We start from the raw sequence: 18,645 nt of genomic DNA on the forward strand, positions 1-18,645 counted from the left end.
CAATTTATTACTACAGGGCAAAGGTCAAATAGGATGCCATTACCACAATACAAAATAACTCGAGAAATGAGTGTTTGCTTCCCCACATATTCATATGATACAATCTCTTTGCTGAGGAAACCAAACAACAGATATACGTCTAATTCAATGTAAATTTGACACTGCATAGATTTTACTACCAATGTGTTTCCACTGTTCCTTGTCCCACCATGGCCGATACTATACAAATTGAAAGAACATTACATTATAAATATGTTTTAAACACAGGAATTACTATCTGCAATACTGTTTGTTGCTGTACCTTCAAGAAATAGAAGAGATGAGGCAAGGGAAAGGAAATGAATCAGGCCTTTTCTAAAGTTATAAAATTTATGAAGAAAAAAATATTTTTACAACAGCAATCTAGAAAATAGATCCATAAGCAACGTAACAAAAATATCTGTGACTCACACTGCCTATTAACAAACACTTAATACTGTTTTCAATAGTTTCTATGACCTACTGCAATGCAGGTGATCAGTCACAGATAGTTCTTATTTAATGAAGAAATAATAGCAAAATTAAATTCATGTACAATTTTTCGCAAGCACCACAATTGGTGTTTGATGAATTATCCAAATCAAAGTCTTGCAAGTAAGTCTCCCCCAAAGAATATATTTTTACAACTGTGATCAGCCAAATGCGTTCATATATTCCAAAACCTTCCATTAAAACAATTTGTGATATTGAAAGTCATTACAAAAATTCAATCCTGCAAGTAAGAATTTCCCCAAAACTTCGAAAATATTTTTTCTTTATATATAAATATAAGAATCTGACAAAGTCTTCCCCCAACAGATTTTTTTTAATGCACCTCTAACAAAAATCAAGATATTTTTATATAAAACACTAGAGAACAAAATGCAGGTCACAACTAAAAGCATGTCATTCTTTATAGTCGCTTAACTTAATTTTAAATGCAACATTTTAATATACAGAGCCAAAGTCAATTAAATTAGTCAAATTTGTCCATTGTTGATAGATTCATTTTACCTTTACTATTAAGTGCTTTAATACGCTAATAAATTAAAAACTATATATTAAGAAAGCAGTGCATTAAGTGCAAACAACCCACACATTTAATCAATAGTTACGAAAACGTAATTTCTGTTAAAAAAAATAACAAAAAAACTAAAAGAATGAAAGAACAGTAACACTTTCTGTACCTGGAGGGTGGATCCCAATAAACTATATTAGCACCATGTGTTTCACAAGCAGCCATTAACAGTACAAGTACAAGATATGCCTGTGGAGGCATGAATGAAAGCTACCCAAATCTATGACAGAAAAATTCTGTCACATTTTTGGTAAAGTAAATTAAGTTATGCATATTTCCTATTTCTGAAGACTTTGTTCCTGGTTGATTAATCAATACAGCAGAAATGTTCAGGAAGGTGAGCGAAGCATATCCTGGTACACCTACACCGTATGTCAGAGCTTTACCAACTTAGTGCTGTACCGAAGCGCACCTGCAAAACACAGACACCACCTCATGTCTGAAACTTCAGTGCTGTCAGTTAGTCCAAATTATACCAGTTTCGGAAACTGTTGAATAGGGGAGCATAGTAAGTGACCACTGTTTTAAACAGTTTTACTTAATAGGTTAAACATGGGTGGGGCAAGTCTGCTTAGGTGCTTTTGCCAATTCTAAAGATTGTTTTTTAAAAACTGCCTATTTTGTGATTATTTCAGCCAACAAAGTTTTATAAAAGAAAAAACTTTTATTCCATGAATAATATCTTTGCAATAAACACCACTTGCAGAAACTTTTTCTAAAAATGTTATACTGGAAATTCAAGTGGTAGTTGATGTGTGATGTGGATAACGTTTGTAGCATTGGGAAATCAGAAAGCTTGTCAACTGGAAAAATTGTAATACAAGCATTTCCAACTGTGAGGAGAGTGCTTCAGTTACAGTCACTACGATCCATTGGTATACTTATTACTCAGAAAACTGTATCATCAAACATACCTTTAAACACCCCCAGTTTAAGAATTGAGGCTGTATAACCAAATTGAATATGGAAGTTGGGAGCGTTTTGCGGTAATGTCACAAAATGATTGGCTTGACCTGCAAATCAGCGACGGTTACAGCGTTCATGTGGGTACGCTTATGCAACTCTCCAGGCCTTAGCTGCATCTACAGAAAAGTTAGCAATAGTCATTTTCGTTTAGCAAATTGGATTAAATTTATTGGATGACTTTAGGGCCATGAGCTTGAACATGAGGCACAACTCTGACACAGACAGAGGACCTTTTTTAGTGTTACATGGAGAGGGACCTAAAACATCAATGAAGAAACTAGCTGGAGCATCTCTAGGGAAGAGTCCAAAGAAAAACAGATATGTCTTCACACCTGTAGATTTTAATGTGAAATACCGAAAATTGGGGTCGATTGATTCTCTGATACACCAATCTATTCAATTATAATGTTCTGCATTTCAGAAGAATGCAATGTAAGCAGCTGAACAAGGACAGAGCTTGTCTCCTAAACATGAAGAAAAGAAGCACCTTAGAAGTCCAACTGGTCTTGTATATGAATGAAAACATTTATTTTCACCAGGTTCTTTTATAAATTGAAGGTTGTGAAAAGTTGTTCTCAGCATGCGACCTAAATGTCATGGTTTCTGATGACTAAAGGAAAAAACACCATGGTCGTGAAAGCAGATAAGACGGAGCGCTCCGCTAGTAACTCTAGCCGTTCTTGTATTGATGAACCTTTAAGACTCATTTGGTTTGGCTACAAACAGGTAAGCCATACCAATTAATTGGGACCACTTTGATTCATGATTTTGGAAGGAGGCCAGCCCAATCATTCTGAACATTTTAGCCACAAAAACTACTGAAATGAAAGACCAGTTGTTATTCTAGAGGTTCTGAAAATCTGTCAGAGAGTGTTGAATGAGCATGGAAATGGCATAAGATGTGATAGGTCGTTTAAACTCATGGTGTTACTCAATGCTAAAACTACTCAGGGGTGTGTAGCTTGTATCGTGTAAGCGAAGCTGCTGCATGTGGAGGAGTGTCTAAGGGTGAGACTGTTCGCTGAGCCTTTGAAACGCTAGTAACAATAATGCAACTAGTGTCTCTCTTGCACAAAGGTCTCAACTGTGCTTAAGTTTGAAGACTAAAGGCTCTAAGGCACTTGGGGCCAGATGTAGGAGCCCTAATACCGGTCGGTAACGGCCGAATTCGGCCGTTACCGACCGGTATTAGGGTTTCCAGATGTAGGGCATGCATTTACAGAATCAGTATTTTACCGATTCTGTATTTACCGATTCGGTAAAATTACCGAATCGGTAAATACAAACTCAGTAAAATACCGATTCTGTAAATGCAGATGTAGCTGGCACATGTCAGAGTGCCACAGGGCTTTAAGAATCGGTATTTTACCACCCAATCCTATTGGGTGGTAAAATACCGAATTCAGGTGTTCATGCACATCTGTGCATGCACACCTGTGCAATGTGACACACAGACATGCCCTTAGGGCATGTCTGTGTGCCACATGGCACACAAGTCCAGAATTGGGGTGCCAGAGGGTGTCAAAGTGACACCCCCTGCACCCTTGCAAAATTCGGAATTTACCGAATCGGTATCCCCCATTGATTCCTATGGGCACCGATTCCGATTTACCTACATTTCCCCCCCTCTAATTTACCACTTCTTAAATACCGAATCGGTATGATTCGGTATTTAAGAAGTGGTAAATTAGAATTACCTACATCGGGCCTTTGGTCTTCATTTTAACACGTAGAGAGTAGAGGCTGATTTTATTTTCGTTTTGCATAATCGACAGTCTCCTGCCAGGAATATGTGGAGAGCTACAATAGCCCTTTGGAACGAACATCTTTTATAAAGAACCAATAAATACAAATCAGTGCATTTGTCTATTGTGGAAGTAACCAAAAGCTTGTAGGAGGGACATGCGGACATTTTGCCCACTGTTTGCTGGAGCGGTGGGATGCCCGACTCAACTTTACTCTTTACCCATGACCAGCAAGGTGGCGACCGTTGTACATCATTGGCATTTACCTCATTTGGGACTTTGGTCACAGATTCATCTTTGGTGTGACTGGGAGTGAGACCCAATTAAAACTAACACTAAATTAGGCTCTTTCCAGTGACGCACACCAACATATCGTTCTGGATCTGCAAGCAGGACTTACAGAAGAGGAATAGCGACAAAGATGATCTGCTGCACCCCGACGAGAAGTCAAAAGACCACACAATGGTCAGAATAAGGCCATGGTGAACAAAACCTGGAAATGGATGAAACGTGCTGAGGGTAAAGGCAATTTATAAGAAAAAATACTCTTTGTTACATACATATTTACAACAGCCCCAGGGACTGGGGAGTACTGTTAATCTGAAACAAAAGCTTCAGTCTGTTTTAAAGGAGAAGTGCTTTTTTATGTGACTTGAGCACAATTATTTATAGGAAATCAATGTTTAAGGAAAATAAATATTTTTGTATAGCAATGTTGAAAGAAAACATTGGCATTTAAAATGTTAACTCTTGTCTTACAGCTAGAACAGCTGAGTCGCTAAGTGAGCGTTCAATTTACCACCACCAAGTGATTAGATAATGTGCTTTTGTAGAACAAAATGTAACCACAAGTCATCAATTCCCTTCAAGTATTTCCAGGTAAAGCATTGTCTTTAGTGTGGGCACCTTCACTGCATTTATGTCTCTCAATGGCTCATTGATAAGGGCGTTACTTCAGACAACATCGTCCACACTGGTTAGGTCTGTCAGCTGCAGAAAAAAAAGAAAACACAGGAGAAACATATATTAGAAAAAATCCTAAAATAAACGTGCTTAATAGTCATCGAAAATTCCAAATGATCAGGAGGATTCACTGAAGTCTTATTTCATGTGAATTACTTCAACAAAACGTTGAGAAAAGAAACTCCTAGGAAGTAAAGGAACCATCTACAACATAGTTTCCAACCCGAGAAGCGAAAGGCACCCAAGTTTCTTAATACCACCGTTGTACTTGATCGCGGGCAATTTATTCAACAGGAATGAGGTCCCAGAAAGAGAATATTTGAAAATCCACTTGCAAATGAGGAAGAAAACTCATTTGTCTCTGTTGTAAATGAATTAAGATCCGATATCCATGGTAGCTTAAGTAGTATTTATTAAGACGAGAAGATCAGAAGTTAAAGTACAGACAGCCCCAGCAGGAGCAGCCTTCCTGCTGCTCAGCCCATACACCATATGACACTCACTCATTCAACATTCCACAGCATCACCACGCACCCACATTCCACACCACACTCACACTGGCAGAGCAGCAAGTAAAACAGTGTCCAACAATTATAATGAGACTACAAAGGTTCATGTAAAAGATTATTAGATATGTTTTCCTTTAAATATTGTCATTACTGTCCCTTCTATGAAACTTAGGCCTTTCTTAATTCCAAAGCAGACAATCCACAACTCCTTCTCAAATTCAAAAGCTTCAATGATAACTTTATCTAAATTTTTACCTGTCGGGTTATCATTGAAGATTGGTTTCGAGTGGAGGAGGCTGACATTATGGAGGAAAAGCAAATGATCTGTTCTTTGCAACCATCACCTGCTACAGTCCCCTCAACAACAGCCTCCAACCATGCCTTACTTCAACTCAGACATAAACATAAATTTAGATATCAAAACATGAAGTCATTTGAACTGAAATGTTGTCATGTCTTCACAAGTGGATGCAGCGTCTAGCATGGTTTTAGAACAGCAGATGCGGATTAGAAAAAAAGGTTTTCCTACGTGGACAATGTAATCTAGGAAGCAAACTTGACATACACGTGAACTCCACTGGGCTACGCCAATGGCCTTTAAGTCAAACTACCGGGGTACAAATGATTAATGTTAAAATGTGTAGATGCTTGTCCCAAACAAGTACCAATGAAAAAAAAATCACAATTCCCCATCTACGACTAAATTTCACTTGATGCCGGTTCAAGCCAGAGTTAAACTTAAAACATCTTTTCAGCGTTAAATCACAAGTATACTCCTGCTTTCCCACCAAAGCCTGTAAATAGTTATTACTAATTCCCCCTTTCTTTCAAAGAGTTCACTATGCTCCACAACCTTGACACACTTATCGCCTGCTCCTCTAAACAGAAGACACGATTAACAGTTGCTAGATAAATTTCAATTGCAAAGCAAATTATTTTTTTCCATCCTGCAGAAACATCAATTCTTAGTACTGTGATAATTAGTGAATCCACATAAATTTCCCGTAGTAAACTTCAGTATGTAAAACCTGTGAACACTGACTGGTGAAAAAACATGCAGTATATTTGGATACACCTATAAATTTAGTGTGGAAAGCACCGAATTACCCGTGTACTTCCTTACAACACACAGATTACCCACTTAAAGTGTTTGGACAAGGCCGTCCCTCACGTACAACAGGATTAGCTATGGCCTTACCTTCTCATTTATTTTGGTCCTAAATCACCTTTTATAAGAGGGTTTCATCCAAGTCAGTCCAATTTTTATCCCAATCACACAAGAAGCAGCTTTTAATCAGAACAACAATGACGTGTTTATCCTATAGGAGTCGTTAAAGACAATGCTACTCATATCTCAAATGAATAATTACCTTCTTTGCAGTTTGCAAATGGATAAATTTGGCTTTTTATCGAGGAGCCACCAGGTACACTTGGAAGGGCTCACCTTGATTATTGTGGTAAAGAACCTTCTTTAGGAGTCTTTTCAGGAGGTAAAACTGAACTTCATAGAAAACCAACTTTACTGCATATTTTAAAATCAAACGAAATTGAACATAGGTACAGTTTCTAAAGCATCTCACCATGTAGGTAGAGTTATTTTGTTTTCGTTTCCATTCTGGCATGAAGCATTTCTTGGATGTTTCCAGTAAATCTGAGTTTAGAAAACTCCACTTTGTTTTTGTTTTACAGCACATTACGACCCAAAAAGCAATGGCAAGACTTGAGAGAACTGCAAAGGAAACCAGATGAAATGCATGTTGATCAATACATAATTGTTTAGCCATTAAATTATCATCAAAAATAACAATTCTGTTTCAGGAACATAAAGGCTACATGCATAAATATAAGTTAACTTAACGTAAATCAATTGTAAAACTACAGTAAACTATAATAAAAGGAATTAATATTTCAATTTAGTCAGGATTCACGTAAGGCCATCCAACGTATGGGATGCAAGTTCAATAGCAACTCTCGGGCTGCAAGTGAAATTATTAAGCTGGAAAGCAAAAAAAGGCAGGAGCATCAGGAGTCTAACTAACCTCCACCAAAAACATAGTCTATGTCTGAAGCTTTCTGGTCCAGCCCCTACACCCATGCATCTTATTGCTATTCCTTGTATTGGTGGATCACATATTACCACGCATGTAAACAATACAGTGCAATCACAATAATAAAATGATCCCTTACAAGATGTTCAACAGCAAATTTGACGCATGGAAGGGATATTGCTGATCGAACCATACATGTCCTACACTGCAATAGTCCTAAATACTCTTGCCTTCACAAATATTAGAGTAAAGTCGCTTAGGTTGGAAGCAAAAATACTAATGCCTTTCTGCAAAATCTGGTTCCATCCAATGTGACAACAGATGACATCAACCTTTGCCTTTATTCTCTGTACCATCTGCAGAAGAGAACTGACTAGAGCATTTCCTTTTTACTGATCACAGTTTACTGTGGAACTATTTGTTCTGTTGGTCTAGTAACTGTGTATGGATTCCAGTTGCCCTGCAATAGTTACAACTGTCATGGATAGCATCTAAATACAACTTAAGTGCATCATAAAAACATTTCAGATCGCTACAAGAACTATGGCCATTTGCTAGCCAACAGAATGGATCAAGCCATGAGTCAGTTAATAAATAAAGATCAAAATGGTTTTATAGCTGGTAGACAATATTACACTAATACAAATTACTAAATTGGGGCATTAGATTTTTTTATAGTAAACAATTTCCAGCTGTATTTTATTTTTCTCTCTATTAGGATGCCAAAAAGGTTTGAGGGCTGGACTAATTGTGAACTTTATAGATGTCGGCTCTTGCAAAGTCAAGAGGGAAACTAGGCAGGAATGCCCATTATCCTCCATTTTATCTGCTTTCTCTGTTGAACTTCTTGCCTTCGCTATAAGAAATTACATGTTAATTAAAGCCCCCATTGACAAAATGTCTAATATTAATTTGAATGCTAATGAGATCATGCTCTTTTTAAGACCAGAACTGGAAATTCAGCAAAGAGTTTTTAATATCTTTTCACAATTTAAGGAGATGGGAGCAGTGGTGACATTTGAAAGTGGTAGGGCGTAAAATAATGGGGGGGGGGGTTAATATAATTTATAAAGAACATATTGAAGACGTAACCTTCATATTCATTAAAATAAATCCTCCAGATAATCTGGTAATAGTTTATTGAATTCTGCATTAAGATTTGCTACATAAATGCTTTTCTTTCTTCTGGACTGCTTCAGTATATGGGTCTATTCTCAGCCAGGCAGATAATTGACACATTGCGAATTCTTTTTAGGCCACAGTTATATGCAATACTATGGAGCGGCTATGACAAGAATTCAGCAACTATTCACAGCCTGACGTAGATAGGATAAGCATAGTTTTCTAAACTGAGGAGCTTCCGTCCAAACACTTGTAATAGTAAGTACAATGGCAGTGATGTATCTGGGAGATGCACTGCTTAAGAGAACAACGATCCTTATTCTAAATCGGTGTCGTCCTTTGACAAACATATATTCATTTATTTAAGCATACAAAAGCTGTTCAATGTCATTCAGAAAACTAGCTAAACAAAAGCATCTTATTTGTTGTGAGTTAAAGCTGACATAACACTGTTTTCTGTTATTTAAGCTGCATGCATGAGTCAAGTAGCACTATAGGAAACCCACAACAACCGTATTACAAATTAATTTAAACCATCTATGCAGGCATAGTAGCTCAGTAAGTTAAATATTCGCTGCTAAAATGTGAGTGTAATTAGCTGGTAACCTGTTCGAATCCATGCAGGACAAACTAATTCTTACGATATCATTAGTTTGAGTACGAATAAGTACGAATGAATTGTAACTGTCACCTAGGTCCATGCACGATCCCTGATAGTATTCCCTCAACACCTGTGTGTTTTGGTGCCCCAGAGGAAACACGAGTGGCACAAATAGAGCAATCAGTATACAATCAACCCTGGCGCAGCCGTGGGCGCTCCAGCGGACATGGAATGTGGTCTCTGCAGCTTGCATTTCATAGGGTCCTTTGTGCTGCTATCAAGCCGAAAATACAAACCGGGGTATTAAAAGGGACATTTCAGGCCCTGCTTGTTCACGAGGGTTCGGCAGGTAAATAAGTGATCAGAATCCCGCCCCCCATTAAATTACTTGTAACTGAAACTTCATATTATACAGTTTAAACATTATAGGCACTTCTTGTACATCTCGAGCCCCACACCTCCATCACCGGGAAGAAGTAAAGACAATGTCACACAAAACGCAGGATTGTTCCTTCTTTTTATTTGCGCACTCCAGGACACAGTTGTTCTGTACAATCTACAAACAAACACATCACATACAAAATCATGACTTTGTCACACCGCCTGCATCGTGATAGTGGTCTGCCCGGAGGGACGGTAAAACGGAAACATACCTTTAATAACGCCCTCTCTAATTAACGAAACAAAATCTATAATTCAATTGTGCACAAAACACTTTACAAATTCTCTTGTACAATTAATTTATAAATCAACCAGGCCGAAACAGTTAACTTACCTTAGGCTCCGCTTCCCGCCTTCAAGTCCTGACTCCCGCGGCGCCGTCCTGTTTGAAATTTCCATGGTGCTCGACTCGTCGTGACGCAGCAGGAAGGCTGCAGGCAGCCTCCCTCCCCTCTCCTCCCCTCCACCACAGCACAGCGCTGTGATAGGTTCGGCCGGCTGCCCTACCTACGTCATTTCTCTCTGTATGCTGCAGCATACAGAGAGCAGGGAGAGTGGGAGGGGTTACGCGAGGGCAGGGGGGAGCGGCTTGCCTACACTGTAAATACTGTATGTTTGGGTAGCCTCTCAGGCTGCCCAAACAGACAGTATTACCAACAGTGGGCAAGCCGCTCCCTCCTGCCCTCGAGTAACACCGCCCACACAGGAACTTCTGCTTTCTCGCCGTGCGAGAAGGCAAGGCAGAAACAAATGGTAGTTATTATCATTGGTAATAACTACCTTTGTTTGCCTTCTCGGACGGCGAGAAAACAGGGGGGACGGCGCCCAAACACCCCCATGGACCAGCCGCCGCTGGATGGGAGGATACAAGGCAAATGAGTCGAAAACAGAGATTTTGATATGCAACTGCACTACAGACACTTTAGTTCCAGCGCTACAGCCATTGTTTAACTCAAGGCCAAATAGGTATTTGGGAGTATAAACAACCATGAATGCGGATGATTTATTGGAGTTAAATTAGAGACCATTAATATATCAAATGTTCTTTTCACAAAATGGAGTCCCCTTCATCTCTCAAATGTGGGTAAAATAGATCTGATTAGAATGTGTGTTTTACCTCTAACTTTTTGTTTGCTGCACTTCCATGTTGTTTGCACACCATTTTGTTATTTAGAAAAATTCAGAGGCTGTTATCTACATTTGTTTGAGCCAATAAAACATTTAAACTGCCACTGAATATACTTTATAGCTCCACCGGCACTTGTGCGCTGCATCCCTGGTTTCTTTGCTGCCCATTCCTGGGCGCTATTTTTCCTCGCCCCCGTGCCCACTGTCCACTGCTCACTTTCCTGCCGCTGCTGCCCCGCCCCTGCGCCCATTCGCTATCCCCTGCCTCCCACCTCCCAGCTGCTCCTCCCTCCCAGCTCCCCTTAAAAGTGGCGGCAGCTGCGCGGTGAGGAGAGCGGCCCTTGACCTTCCAGGTAGGTCACTCCCACCCCCCAGTGCAGCTCCAACAGCGCTTGTGCCCTGCATCCCTGGTTTCTTTGCTGCCCTTTCCTGGGCGCTATTTTTCCTCCCCCCCCCCCGTGCCCACTGCTCACTTTCCCGCCGCTGCTGCCCCTGTGGCCCCGCCCCCGCGCCCATTCACTATCCCCTATCCCCTGCCTCCCGCCTCTCAGCTGCTCCTCCCTCCCAGCTCCCTTTAAAAGTGGCAGCAGCTGCGCGGGGAGGAGAGCGACCCTTGACCTTTCAGGTAGGTCGCTTCCCCCAAACCCCCCCCCGCTGCAGCTCCACCAGCGCGTGTGCCCTGCATCCTTGGTTTCTTTGCTGCCCATTCCTGGGTTCTATTTTTCCTCCCCCCCCCGTTCCCACTGCTCACTTTCCCGCCGCTGGCGGCCCTGCCTCCCCCCGCGCCCATACGCTATCCCCTGCCTCCCGCCTCCTAGATGCTCCTCCCTCCCAGCTCTTCTCAAAATGGCGGCAGCTGGCGCGCCTAAGGCAAGCCCGTCTGCACCTGTCCGCGCCGGGACCATGCCCAGCGCCAGAACCCCTGGACCCCGCGAACGCCACAACACCAGACTCCACTACGACAACACCAGACTCCACTACGACGCCAGCAGCCTCCACGCACTCAATGCCGGTCGAAACCACACCTGCTTCCAGGCCACCCAGAAACAGACCCACGGGCCCTTCTCCTGCCGCACCTGCAGCTTCACCTGCGACACAACCACCAAACCTCCAAGGACTGGACCCAACCACCTCCGCTGCATACTCCTCAACACCCGCTCCACACGCAAATACGCCGTTGAGCTCCTCGGCGCCCAACATCGCCATAGCCATCCCGGACGGCTACAAGATCACCGGCAAGGATCGCGCCAACGAAATCGGAGGAGGAATAGACATCGTCCACAAGTCCACCCTGAAGGTCGCCACCCACGCAGACGACACCCTCAACACGGCCGAACACCTGCACTTCCGGATCCACACCGACCCCAACACCACCCCCAGAGGAACACTTATCTACAGACCCCCAGGACTCCGGGCTCAGTTCAGCTACTCCATCGCCGACCTCGCCAGCACCCACGGACTCGCCTCCACGGACTACATCCTCCACGGGGACCTGAACTTTCACCTCGAGAACAACAACGACACCAACTCCGCCATCCTGATCACCAACCTCGCCAACCTCGGCCTCAAACAACTCGCACCACACCCACCCACGCCGCCGGCCACACGCTGGACCCAGTCTTCTCCACAGGCACCCACGTCGCCTTCGACCACACCACCGAACTCCACTGGACCGACCACCGCTGCATTCATTTCACCTTCAAGAAACCAACCACGCACCACCGCACCCAAAAGCTGCCTCGCAGCTGCTGGAGCAAAGTCACAGAAGACCGGCTGATCACCACCCACGCCCAGAACCCACCCACCAACCCAGACGCCGCAGCCCGCAACCTCAGACAGTGGATCGACGACTGCGCCAACACCCTCGCCCAGCTCAAGTAACCCACCAACAGCCATGCCAGCAAGAGAGCCACCTGGTTCACCGACAAGCTCCAGTCCTCCAAACGTGCATGCCGGAAACTGGAGAAAGTATGGCTCCACGAACGCACACCTAACAACCACGCAGCCCACAATAATGCCACCCGCAGACTTCACCACCTCATCAGATTAGCCAAGAGATCCTCCTTCAAAGACCGCTTGGACAACAACGCACACGACAGCAAAGAACTCTTCAGCATCGTAAAGGAACTCTCCAACCCCAGCGCCAACGCTAACGACATACCGCCCTCACAAGAACTGTGCGACTCACTAGCCATCTTGTTCCACCGCAAGATCGCTGACATCCACAACAGCTTCAACACCACAACCGCCCCGACTACGCCAGACTCCACCTCCCCTGGGAACACCACCAGCTCCATCCGCCTGACCTCCTGGTCCAACAACGACGACGACAACGACGAGACACGCAAGATCATGAACTCCATCCACTCAGGATCTCCGTCAGACCCGTGCCCACACCACGTATTCAACAAAGCAGATGCAGCCATCACACCCCAACTACGGAAGGTCATCAACATCTCCTTCGAAACAGCGACTTTCCTGGAAAGCTGGAAGCACACCAAAATCAACGCCCTCCTCAAGAAGCCCAAGAAGGACCCCAAGGACCACAAGAACTTCCGGCCCATCTCCCTGCTCCCGTTCCCGGCAAAGGTCATCGGGAAAATCGTCAACAGGCAATTGACCCGCCACCTGGAAGACAACAACATCCTGGACCGTCCCAGTCCGGATTCAGACGAAACCACAGCACCGAGACAGCCCTCATCGCCGCCACAGATGACATCAGGCGCCAACTAGACAATGGCGAAACATCAGCCCTCATCCTCCTGGACCTGTCGGCCACCTTCGATACGGTCTGCCATCGCACTCTAAAGACACGCCTCCTAGAAGCCGGAATCCAAGGGAAGGCCCTTGACTGGACCAGGTCCTTCCTCTCTGACAGAATCCAGAGCGTCCGCCTCCCACCCTTATGATCCGAAGCCACCAACATAATCTGCGGCGTCCTCCAAGGCTCATCCCTCAGCCTGATGCTGTTCAACATCTACATGGCCCCCCCCTTGCACAAGTGGCCCACCATCACGACCTCAACATCATCTCCTACGCCGATGACACCCAGCTCATCCTCTCCCTCACCAAGGACCCACACACCACCAAAACCAACCTCCACGAGGGTATGAAGGCTATCGCCGACTGGATGAGGAGCAACCGTCTGAAGCTGAACTCTGACAAGACGGAGGTACTCATCCTTGGACTCACCCCCTCAGCCTGGGACGACTCCTGGTGGCCGACCACACTGGGAACAGCACCAACACCCACCGACCATGCACACAACCTAGGATTCATCCTCGACTCCTCCCTCTCCGTGGCTAAGCAGGTCAACGCCATCTCCTCCTCCTGCTACAACACCCTCCGCATGCTCCGCAGGATCTACAAGTGGATCCCGACCGAAACAAGAAGAACGGTGACACAGGCCCTCGTCAGCAGCAGACTGGACTACGGCAATGCACTCTAAGCAGGAATCCCAGCCAAACACCTACGACGACTACAACGCATCCAAAACGCCTCCGCCCGACTAATCGTCAACGTCCCCCGCCGCAGCCACATCACCCCCACCTGAGAGACCTACACTGGCTCCCCGTCGACAAGAGGATCACCTTCAAGCTCCTCATCCACGCACACAAAGCACTCCACAACGCCGGACCAGCCTACCTTAACAGCAGACTCAGCTTCCACACCCCCACCCACCAGCTCCCCTCCGCCAACCTCACCATCGCCGCTGTCCCCCGCATCCAACGAATGACCTCCGGCGGCAGATCCTTCTCCTACCTCGCCGCCAAAACCTGGAACACCCTCCCTACCCACATACGGCAGACCCAAGACCTACTCGCCTTCAGAAGACTCATCAAGACCTGGCTCTTCGAGCAGTAGCAGCGCCCCCCCCCCCTCCTCCCCTCAGCGCCTTGAGACCCTCACGGGCAAGTAGCGCGCTCTACAAGTACTCTGATTGATTAATTGATGCATCTTATAGGGTTATGCCAGAAATTAGGGAATGAGAGGGAAAAGATATTGTAATATTGTCAGACCATGATAGTTATGAACCCCATTTAATTTTGCTGGGATACCCATCACAAACAGAGGAGTTTAAAAAACAGGCAATTTATTTTTTTACAGCAATGCTCATAGAACAGTCTTGAATACTGTAACTTTGGAGAACAATATCAATACCCTTGTTGGAACAGTGAAAAGATAAAATGGCGAAAGTGAAACAATGTGAAATTATATAGGCATTAGGAACTTGATGAATGCATCAATTAAATAATTAGTCTGTAAATGTTTAACACAAATGGTGTTTGTATTGACTGTATGCGTTCACTTAAAAGAAGCCTATTCACTCAACGTGCTACATTTGTTTATCACAAGTGTATTAACAACTCAAAGTTTACTGACAGTGTAGAATATTGCAGAATCATCTGCTTTATTTTCCATCATATTGCTACATTCATTCTGCTTCTACACGGTCCATTCCCAACTGCAGCTTGGAAGTAAACCTTTCTGACTAAAGTACCCTAGTTACACCTCAGGCTTCTGTACTCTGGTCTTAAAGTACACTAATAATGCAGATGAAAATTTGGTGCGAGGCAAATGCTGCTATTCAGGACCTTCCCATCAAGGGGTTCTAAAGGAAAGTGCCTGCCACCGCCCCACGCAGCTCCACAGGATACTGTGGTGTTTAAAATCATATACGCTCCCTTAAATTAGGTGGGAACGTCAGAAAGATGTGCTGTTGACGGAACACTACGTAACAAAAAAGGGTATGGCTCACAAACAGTAAGGCCGAGTACTCTTAAACCACCAACCAAGGACCATGCCAATACTGCTCTAGACTTTAAATCTTTTAATCAAAAGGATGCGCGAACCAGCAATTTAGGCGCATGAACGTCAACACACGTTTGACGTTCGTGAATCCAGTGTGACGAGACCCGGAAGAGAGATCTCCGTATGGCGAAAGGTGAGCAACTTGGGTGCTCTGTTGGTTGTATACATTGTTAAAACTACGTGGAGAAATGAGACTTCAAACTAAAGGGCTGTATATATCTATTGCTTTGATTTAGAAGTAGCTACGGATGATTAATATTAGACGCGGACATCGAAGTCGAACCGTTTGCGACATACGCCGGAGGGCGCCGAAGGTAGGAGCTCGTTTTATAAACCCCATACCACGAGTGACAGACAATTAGCGGTGTCTACTCTAAACCCGGTTCTGGTATTCCAAATAGGACGCCGTCGGCATGAATATTGCCGTTGTTAGATGACATCAACCAAAGAGCAGCTCAATTCAGAATTCACCAAGTAAGTCTCAAGAACTAGGAGAGGTCCCGTTGTGGCTTTAGCTTATGGACAAATGACGGACAGTTCGAGTTACGGGTGTGTGATTTTTCTCTTTCCTTCTTCTGTTCGTACTAGATTCACTTTTCACAACCCATTTTTTGGGGATTGCTCGACCTTTGGGCGTGTTTATATTATGTAAGATACAGCAGAGGCAGATAAAGGTGGGAGAGCTCTCTAGTGTTTTCAACCAAGGCAACAGTCAAATTCTTTTCTTTTTTGTTTTTTGCAGTGAGGTGTTGGTCCTGATGAGAACCCCAAGAACAAGGGGGTTCGAAACGCGTAGACCACGGAGTTGCCAAACAATTGCTTTGATTGATTAGATTTGGTGTCTTTTGTGCCCAATTAAGGAAAATGTTGTATCTAATGTAAATTATTGTAAATATTGAATAGGATACATTTACTAAAACTGGTGATTAATAGCAATGTTGTTTGGCACTTGGGTTGCAAGTGAGACTGTTGAAGTCATTATACCGTTTTTTTGCTCCCAGTATGAATAGTGTGTATGTTGTTTGTGTAGAGTGAATGGGTGTTTGAAAGTTTTTGAATGAAAGTGTAATTCATTTTTCTTTCTTTTCCTTCGTTGAGTTTTTTATGTATTTACACATGAAATGTTGGTCCATCGCATGTATTAAAGTGTTTTTTGGAGATATAACTGAAAAGAATATGTGCTTAAATAAAAGCTACTAATGAGCTTAAGGATGTATGGATTGTTGGTTCGCGCATCCTTTGATTAAGAGATTTAAAGTCTAGAGCAGTGTTGGCATTGTCCTTGGTTGTTGGTTGACGGAACACTGCACTGGAGACCATCAGCAGAGTATTACTGCTGAGGGACCAGACATCATAATCACCAGATACCAATGGGCATGCATTGAGATTAGACTAAAGCATTTAGACCAGGATAAATTATGGTTAGGTCTATTCATTCTTGTAAAATGTAACAGAGTGAAGAGATTTAGGGACAATGCAGGCCAATTTGAATATGCATCATCCTTCAACAGAAAGCAATGTAAGCATGCTTAGCACAGAAGTGATGTTTTAGTAAAGTTTGGTACCAGAGACCAGCCTACCTGCAGAATAAAGAGCAGCCTTCAGGAGGTGTCGTTTTGGAACACACATTTGCATAGTCTAGGTTTTTTGACAACTAAAAAAACAGTCAAATCAGGATGAACACGGAACCCAATACATGCCCAAGGTGCGGGGCGGAGGATGCCCGACTAGTACACATGCTATGGGCCTGCCCTAAACTAGGGTATTACTGGACCACAGTACAGACCGACCTGGCTAGACTAGTCCCTGCCAAACCATACACCACATTGGAATATACCCTCCTGGGATTGGGCCCCGTGGAGCGGAAAAAGAGCGTTGGCACACGATTCACAGACTTAGCCATGATCTTAGCGAAGCGTGCGATAACCATGAGGTGGAAGTCACCCAGGCCACCAGACCCTGAGATGTGGAGGGCGGAGTTAGTGAGGTGGGGCGAAGGCTGAGAGTGTGACATTGCAACGCGAGGAACGTAGAGGGCTCAGGAAACACCCCATCTCCCTAGAATGGAATGCATTGCTGGGGTCCTTTGAGTCAGGGAATGATACAGACTCAGAACATACAATAGATATGAGACAGCAGGAATGAAGACAAATCCAAATAATATAACGCCCCCCGTACGGCTTCCACCAAATAGGAGGGGCCCATTGCACGCAACTACAGGTGCACAAACAGTGTCTAAATGAACGTGTCACATCCTATATGCCTCTAGTACGGCTGTAGCAGGGTTCTCATATCACACGAAATGTCCATATGTAAGAGTGTCCGGCACCAAGAGCTGATGTAATTATGAGTAGGACAGTGCCTGGGGGGGGAGGGTGAGGGAGGGGGGAGTTCAGGTTGGGAGTTTTAGCGAAACTAATGAAAAAAATGAAAATGTGTATATCCTGTCAGTGCGATCATAATTAGGGCTCCCGATTTTATGGTATTTATTTTTTTGCCATTTCCGTCTGTATTTATCCATATTTATTTTTCGGCATTTTTTCTGTATTTATCCACATTTATTTTTGCCGCAAGCAAAAGACGACGCTACAGCTAGTATTTTTCCACATTTATTTAAATTGACAATGCACACATGTGCTCAGTTGTTATTGGTCAACACTATACATTCATCTGAAAACAACCTTTGCCATTTGCAAAATGTCCCAAATATGCTTAAAAGTGCTATCACAAGCCGTTTGTCTCAGAGCCTTGCAATTTCTGTCATTGGCAGAGTGCCACATCCTCTCCCCCACTGAACACCATACAGCCCCACGAGGGGAAACTCACACTGCCTTCAGCTGCCTGAACAAAGTGAAAAGATGCCTCTCTTAAGTATGTTTGAAGTCATAACAGGTGTGAGCCTTTGTTTCCCATCTGTGGCATTTGCTTCTAGGTGTGAAGCTCCTGGCTGCTCACACCCAGTCAGGAGACTCGAACAGATGGAGGCCTGATGACCCCTCAGAATAGGCCATTGTTATGGGCCGAGCAGGAGTCAGAATAATTATTAATGGAGACGCTTTTATGGGCAGTGATAAATAGTAATATCTTCCCTCTGACACCCCGGGCCTCCCCTTTTCCTATGAGATGAGTTAGGAATTCAGAGCTGAAAACTTTGAAAACATCCAGCTAGCACACCGTAGCCATTAATATCCAAATTAAACTCCCCGCTCCTGGC

At 43.9% G+C, this 18,645-nt stretch overlaps 1 protein-coding gene across 2 annotated transcripts in view; it reads right to left on the reverse strand.

The window, feature by feature from the left end:
• Window positions 1–478: 478 nt before the first annotated feature.
• The window catches only part of CD320 (CD320 molecule), a 58,789-nt gene continuing 40,622 nt past the window's right edge, over window positions 479–18,645 (reverse strand). Inside the window, exons 5-7 of one of the 2 annotated variants that reach the window (XM_086947493.1) lie at window positions 6,860–7,008; window positions 3,771–4,797; window positions 479–3,182 (exon numbers count right to left, since the gene is read on the reverse strand). In XM_086947493.1, coding sequence (XP_086803619.1) covers window positions 4,762–4,797; window positions 6,860–7,008 — 185 coding nt within the window. In that variant the 3' untranslated portion in view covers window positions 479–3,182; window positions 3,771–4,761. Of the gene's footprint in view, window positions 4,798–6,859; window positions 7,009–18,645 lie in introns of both variants that reach the window. The other variant, XM_086947494.1, reaches the window with a different exon arrangement.

The sequence above is a fragment of the Lissotriton vulgaris genome, chromosome 12 (genome assembly GCF_964263255.1).
Source record: "Lissotriton vulgaris chromosome 12, aLisVul1.2, whole genome shotgun sequence".
NCBI lineage: Eukaryota > Metazoa > Chordata > Amphibia > Caudata > Salamandridae > Lissotriton > Lissotriton vulgaris.